This window comes from Triturus cristatus, chromosome 7 (genome assembly GCF_964204655.1).
Source record: "Triturus cristatus chromosome 7, aTriCri1.1, whole genome shotgun sequence".
Lineage (NCBI taxonomy): Eukaryota > Metazoa > Chordata > Amphibia > Caudata > Salamandridae > Triturus > Triturus cristatus.
In genome coordinates, this window is record NC_140590.1 from 73,597,734 (window position 1) to 73,605,193 (window position 7,460).

Genomic DNA, 7,460 nt, shown 5'->3' on the forward strand with positions numbered 1-7,460 from the left:
TCTCTCTCCCTCTTTCTCCCTCTCTCTCTCTCTCTCCCTCTGTCTCCCTTTCTCTCTGTCTCCCTTTCTCTCTGTCTCCCTCCCTCTCTCTGTCTCCCTCCCTCTCATCTCAGTCCCTCCCTCTCATCTCAGTCCCTCCCTCTCTCTTGTCTCCCTCCCTCTCTCTTGTCTCCCTCCCTCTCTATTTCTGTCTCCCTCCCTCTCTCTCTCTGTCTCCCTCCCTCTTGTCTCCCTCCCTCTTGTCTCCGTCTCCCTCTTGTCTCCCTCCCTCCCTCTTGTCTCCCTCCCTCTTGTCTCCCTCCCATCTCCCTCCCTCTTGTCTCCCTCCCTCCCCCTTGTCTCCCTCCCTCCCTCTGTCTCCCTCCCTCCCTCCCTCCCTCTGTCTCCCTCTCTCTCTTTGTCTCCCTCTCTCCCTTTGTCTCCCTCTCTCTCTTTGTCTCCCTCTCTCTCGTTGTCTCCCTCTCTCTCTCTGTCTCCCTCTCTCTCTGTCTCCCTCTCTCTCTGTCTCTCTTTCTCCTTCCCTCTCCCTCTCCCTCTCTCCTTCCCTCTCCCTCTCTCCTTCCCTCGCCCTCTCTCCATCTCCCTCCCTCTCTCTCTCTCTCCCTCTCTCCGTGTCGCCCTCCATCTCTCTCTCTCTCCCTTTCTCTGTGTCTCCCTCCCTCTCTCTCTCTCTCTCTCCCTCTCTCGTGTCTCCCTCCCTCTGTGTCTCCCTCCCTCTGCGTCTCCCTCCCTCTGTGTCTCCCTCCCTCTCCCTCCCTCTGTGTCTCCCTCACTCTGTGTCTCCCTCCCTCTGTATCTCCCTCACTCTGTGTGTCCCTCCCTCTGTGTCTCCCTCCCTCTATGTCTCCCTCAAAGTGTGTCTCCCTCACTCTGTGTCTCCCTCCCTCCCTCCCTCTCTCTCTGTGTCCCTCCCTCTGTCTCCGTCTCTCTCCCTCCCTCCTGTCTCCCTCCCTCTTGTTTCCCTCCCTCTTGTCTCCTTCCCTCTCCCTGTCTCCCTCCCTCTCCCTCCCTCTCTCTCTCCCTCCCTCTATCTCTCTCTCTCCCTCTGTCTCAGTCACTGTGTTTGTCTCCCTCCCTCCCTCCCTCTCTCTGTCTCCCTCCCTCCCCCTCTCTGTCTCCCTCCCTCCCTCCCTCTCTCCCTCTCCCTCCCTCCGTCTCTCTCTCTCTGTCTCCCTCCCTCTCTCTCCCTCTCCCTCTCCCTCTCTCTGTCTCCCTCCCTCTCTCTATCTCTCTCTCTCTCTCTCAATCAGTTTGTCTCCCTTTCTCTCTGTCTCTGTCCCTCTCTGTCTCCCTCCCTCTCTCTGTCTCTCTCTGTCTCTCTCTGTCTCCCTCTGTCTCACTCACTCTGTCTCCCTCTCTCTGTGTCTCCCTCCCTCCCTCTCCCTCTGTTCTCCCTATGTCTCCCTCCGTCTCCCTCTGTCTCCCTCCCTCTCCCTTCCTCACCCTCTGTCTCCTTGTCTGTCTCCCTCTCTCTCTGTCTCTCCCTCTCTGTCTCCCGCTCTCTGTCTTCCCCCTCTCCCTCCCTCTTCCTTCCGCTGTAAACTCACCCGCTGCTCTCACTAGCTGCTGCCCCCCCCTCACCTCACCCTGCTGTCCCTGTCACCTCACCCCATGCTGAGACAGCTTCCCTGGAACACACACAGCCGCTGCACCCAAGTACTTCACAGGTCTTTTAAAGACCATCCACTTGTTAATGAGGCTTTGTTGAATTTCACCTCTTCTTAGCGCCCCTGCATCTCCACTCAAAAGCGCCCCTGCATCTCAACTCAATCAGAGTGGAGATGCAGGGGCGCTATTAAGAGGTGAAATACAACAAAGCCTTATTAACAACTGAAGAGTTTTTAAAAGAATCGCCCAGCCCCCATAGCTCCGCGCTGCTGCAACCGGCGATATAAAAAAACAGAGGTATGTTGCCAGCAAGGTCCGCGGGCCGCCAAGTAAGGCTTGCCGGGCCGCTGGCGGCCCACGGGCCGTACTATGAGTACCCGTGATATAGACCCATTCACTTCCCCACACCTGATAGTAAGGGCAGATGAGGTATGGGTGAAAAAGTTGTTTATTCTTTTTCGTAGGACAAAGCACAAAGAGGAAGAATTTAAAGAACCCACTGTTAGGGACCATGTCATGATCCACACCTGTGATGTCATGGAGCCCTACTTAGATTTTGTAAAAAGTGCATGGGAAATGTTATTGCCGCCAATTTTTAACCCGTCAGTGTCAGAAAGCTGTGTTTCCCCCTTAGACAATATGACGCGGCGTCTATTTTAATCTGTGCCTGTGATGAGGTTTCCACTCAGACTTTGACACATTTAGGGGGAGATTTACAAAAAAGGCACACAACGCCGCGCAGCCCCCACGAGGCTGCACTGTGTTGCGTGACAGGGAGGGAGCAGGAGAGCGCCATCTCATCAGAGATATGGCTCTCTCCTCCCCTTTCCCTTGTGCAGATTTCAGCACCCGTGTGCCACGCACACACCTTAGCGCCATAGCACTAGGGTGTGTGCATGAGTCTAGCACAGGTTTTGTACAGGAAGGGTACCCTTGTACAAAATACTGTGCCTAGACATGATGGCATGCTTTTCCCACAGTGTATGCATGCTGCACAGTGCGGCAGGCATGCAAAGTAGGAAAAGCACGAATAGAAGAAAGCATTTCTCCTGTTAGCGCCTCTTTTGATGGGGCGTTAACGTTTGGCCCGAAACCATGTCTACAAATCTTTGTAAATTTGGTTTTGCGTCAAAAGACAGAGTGGGTGCATGGTAACGTCCATGTTCTACCCATGTAACGCCCCCTTGGTGCTAAGGAATGCAATGCCATGCTTCGCGCTGCTTTGCACGACTCTGAGGGGGCTTTCCAGTTCATAGAAAGTTCAGAGCAAAACATGCATTTTGCGCTGGTTAAGGTCACATTTGCGATGCTAACCCAGCGCAAAATGTTTGTAAAACACCCTCCTTGGCTCTTGTTGTAAATTATATGTGTCTCCTCGGTGTAAATTTTGAATACCAATTTTACAACTGAGCGGGTTTTATCAGCACTGTCCTGCACTGTACGTTTTACGCATGTTTTCCACTCCCATGTTGTGTTCCTCAATTGGTTGCTATTTGAAATGTGCCGCTCGCTTGCGGAAATCAATTAATTTTTAGAAATAAGATATGTGAGTGTTTTTGAACTTTTATGATCATGTACACTAATGTATTGTTTTTATGAGCATTATTCACTTCTGGAGTTATTTGCGTTTTTACCCTTGATGTATGTTTGTGATTTGTATTCATGCGATGTTCTTTTAAGGATTTTTTAGTAGAATCCAAAATCAAAATTTGTTTTGATTTCATTTGACGTTGAATCGTCCCAGGAAGTGGTGTCACAAGACCTTGAGCCTGAAGGCCTCACAATAAATGACATTGCTAACATTAAGAACAAATTATGTGTGAACTTACAAAATAACACAACAGCTACAAACACAGAAAATATATATTTTATATAACACCTATATTTTAAGTAGGGTGTTCACATGTTAGTAACATTCCCCATTTCTGCATGAAAAATGATGTGTTTGCTGGATGAAGAACAACTGAGGTCTCAAATAAGTGGTCCCACTAGTGTCAAGATGTCATGGTTCATCTAGTGTCTACTCCTATCACTCAAGCAAAGCACAGGGGGGACGTTTTTAGTCAAACACATGTATTTACAGTAAGGACTAATCAGCGACTTGTATGGTACTATTTATTTAATCGAGAGAGTGCAATGTGCTGCTGAATGTATTTGTTTAGATAAACTATGGGGCAGATTTACAATAACTGGTGCATCCCTGCATATCAGCAGGGATGCGCCAGCTATTGTGCGCCACAGCTCCGCCACCATGGATGCGCTGCATTTACAATGCGGAGCACCATGGGGAAAAAACGGCACAGATGCGTGACGCATCTGTGCCGTAAAAGTGGCGCATTGCTGGAGTTACGTCGCAAGCGCGACGCAGCTCCAGCAATGCTCTGGGGGGCCCTATCTGCACAATGCTGCATCAATCCTTACGCCTGCTTCAAGCAGGCGCAGGGTTTTGACACAGCCTGGGCCTAAAAGTGACTGAGTGAAATCTTGTAGATTTCACTCAGCCACTTTTAGGAGCGTTCCTGCGCCCGAACGCCCCCACCTGTCCAGGAACGCCTACATGTGGCGCAGGGCTTTACCACGTGACGCATTTCCCAGATGTGTCACGTTGTTAGTACCCCGCACCATGGTGCAGGATTTGCGCCGCTGCTGAGTCACAAAAGTGACGCAACGGCGACGTAAATAAGGCGCAAGGGGCTTGTAAATCTGCCCCTATGAGTTTAATATCCCAGCTTGCACTGGGAGCTAGCAAATGTAAACAGTGCTCGCCAAGGCATTGTTTACTTTCTGCTCACGGCATTGCCTTTGCAGCCACTGAAGCTCGCGGTCGCAAAGAAGTGCTATGTGTCCCAATGGAAACACGCCAGGGGTCACATGTGTGACCCCTGGTGACCTTCAAATGACCTCCATGAGTATCTGCTTGAAAAGTGATGCACTCTGTCCCAGTGCCTCCAGCTTTGCAGGGGGGTCACACCAGTCTTTTCAAAGCTCCCACAATTTCTCCTAGCACCAGGATGCTCATAGTTTTTCTTTTTGACTCTGCAGTTCCAGCCAGAGAGGGCAAACCTAACGGTGTGTCCTGCCCGTCCTGCCTCCACTTGGGCAGCTATGAGTGTAATGACTGGAAGACGCTGCAGTGCACTGACTCCGAGACCTACTGCTTCTCCTTCAAGGGCCTGCTGGATCTCACTGGAAGTACGTAAAGCATAAGTGGAGTTCTCACGCACACACAGGGTTCTGTTTCTGCACTAAATCTTACACTACAGTCTCCCCTGTTTGCCCAATTCTCTATTAAACATGTATTCCTGTGTTTTCGAGGCCTTTCCCAAACTCTCAGCAGTAATGGCAGGCTAACAAGGGTCTCCAGAACCCAGTCAATTTGCGATGTCTACAGTGGAACAGAAGCCATTCGGGGTAGGTGCGGTCCCCCAAGGAGACTAGAATTAAGGCCAATGAAATTGGGATGGGTAGTTAATGGGTAAACCTGGGTATGGGCGTTGTACCCATGTCATCAGGGTACTTACAATTCATATACCTGATCTTGTGACTGACAGGTGCTTCTCTAATATTACAACAGAGTTTTACCACAATAATTTTGAATCTTTGAAGTGGCAATATTATATCAGCTTGTTTCGCATACCTCTCCTTGTTATGATAATCAGAGAAGGCATGCCCCCTAAGACAGTGTCACACGTATGCCTACCTCGAAGATTTGTCAACTTTTCTCCTAAAAAAGAGGGGCATTTTGCATTATCATGCTCCCACAATTCATCTTCTTCCTCTGGCTCTCAAGGCGCTATATCTGTTACTATAGTGCATCTCAAGCACGTGAGTGTACTTGATGCAACACTGTGCCACCTCTTTTACTCTTGAATTTTGTCTTTCCACAGATCAGGCTGTTAAAAAGGTATCTTATGGCTGCATGAATTCCGAAGGCTGTGACCAAATAAGGGAGCTTCCAGGAGGTCTGATCCCAAAAGTTATAAGCATGTCCTGCTCCAAGGACCAGGCGACATAGTGATGACCGCCACACCATTGAAGTCCAGCCTCGCAAGAGTTACTGATTGAAGCTTATCCAAACTAGTCCCCATAAGACTAGAATATGTCTCGCTATTGAAGATGGCGGTGGTTCTATCAGCTCTGTACTTTTCGCATCTAATAATAAAGGCATTCGAGTACTTCTTTGCAAGAATCACAGACGCATTGTACGTGGTTGTGTGGTATGTGCTGGACCAATGCTGCGAACCAATATTGTGAGGCAGTTATTTACCTCAGAGATGTACACTGAGCATTTCTTCATCTTAGAACTATATTGTGACAGGGCATTCACATGGTACACAATGATATTAAGTAATCCATATGTGCAGACGAATTTTGAGAGATCTGGCAAAGTGTTCCTAGTGGATCTGCATATACTGCTTGGATACTGGCTGATCTACATGACCAGAAGGACCTACAGACAAAGGGACTGTAGGGGATCTATATTTACACAGGGGATATGAGGGCACTTTGATGTACTGAGGAGATCTTAGGTGATTTACATATGTAGAGTGATATCAGGAGATCTTCATGTTCCCAGGGATCCCAGTGGATCTGCGTGTACCGGGGTGATCTGAATGGATGTTGTTATGTCATGGCTATGTAGTTTATAGAACACTTATTACCCCTGAGTATCCAGGTGCTCTGTTGCAAGTGTATAAGGCCAGCCCAGAAGGGCATACTTGAAGAGCCAGGTCTTCAGCTTCTTGTGAAAGTCAAGAAGAGAGGAGAAGGCTCCTATGTATTGTGGGAGGTTGTTCCAGGCTTTAGGAGCCAGGTACTAGAAGGCACTGCCCCGGCTCTGCTTTTGTGTATGTCTTTGGTGTGTGCTTTTAATGAATGTGGATATTTAGGTATGCATGGTATGTGTTATGGAGAGCTTTATAGATGTGGGTGAGGAGTTTGAAGGGTGCACACTAGTGGATTAGGACCCAGGGGAGTTGTGGTGTGTTTTAGTCTGAGCTTGGTTTGGGAGGTTGAGGACTAGTCTGGCTGCTGCTCCCTTTTTGGACAGTTTACAGTCTTCTTGTGAGCTGCATAGTTATCCGAGTGAACAGGGTGTTCCATAGTCTAGTCTGCCGGTGATGAGGGCTTGGGTAATCATTTTACTGGTGTTGTCTGGTAGCCAATTGAAGATTTTCTTCAGCATCCTTAGGATGTTCAAGTGAGATTAGGCCACTACATTGCATTGGGTGACTATGTTTTGTTTGTTATCTGTGAATATTCTGAGGGTTCTTGCTTCTGAGCAAGGTGTGGGGGTGGGTACAGTGTCTGTGGGGTCCCATGGCAAGGTGTCTTTCCTAAAGACCACAACTTTAGCCTTGTTCAAGATCAGTTAGAATCAGTTGGATTTTATCCAGTTGGCCACTTGGATCATGCATGTGAGGTGAGGAGAGTTAGGAAGAGGAAATATGAGCTCATAAGAGGTATATGTAAAGCAAAGAGGAGAATTAATGTTCTGCCACAACTTCAGAAAGAACTGTTGCTGGCTGCGGCTCCTGTTGTCCACTTTGCTCAGTTTCCTGTGATGAATGGGTACTTGGTCGATGAGACAAATCCAATTTGCTCATTGCCATGACTGCAGTAGCTACCTTGCTGGAAGACGTGCGCTGAATTACGTTGAGGTGGTACTGCTGTTAATGCAGGAATGCTTCTCCCAGATTTTTGCTGCCCGAGGAGGGTGTGGCAGGCACACCACTTTTCCTGAAAACGGTGGAGGGTGGCACACCAGTTGTGGCAATCTCCTTCTTATTCTTCTCGTCACTGGTCCCTGTCTTGGCAGGAACACCTTTCTGAGGCCATTTTCAAACTCTGGC

The 7,460-nt window shown here is 48.9% G+C and overlaps 1 protein-coding gene across 1 annotated transcript in view; it reads left to right on the forward strand.

Moving 5' to 3' along the window:
* Nucleotides 1-5,802, forward strand: part of LOC146808855 (phospholipase A2 inhibitor and Ly6/PLAUR domain-containing protein-like) — a 270,834-nt gene extending 265,032 nt beyond the window's left edge. The window contains exons 4-5 of the mRNA XM_085615676.1: nucleotides 4,651-4,800; nucleotides 5,496-5,802. Of these exons, the coding sequence (XP_085471802.1) occupies nucleotides 4,651-4,800; nucleotides 5,496-5,623 (278 nt within the window). The 3' untranslated portion in view covers nucleotides 5,624-5,802. The remainder of the gene's footprint in view (nucleotides 1-4,650; nucleotides 4,801-5,495) is intronic.
* The last annotated feature ends 1,658 nt before the right edge of the window (nucleotides 5,803-7,460 follow it).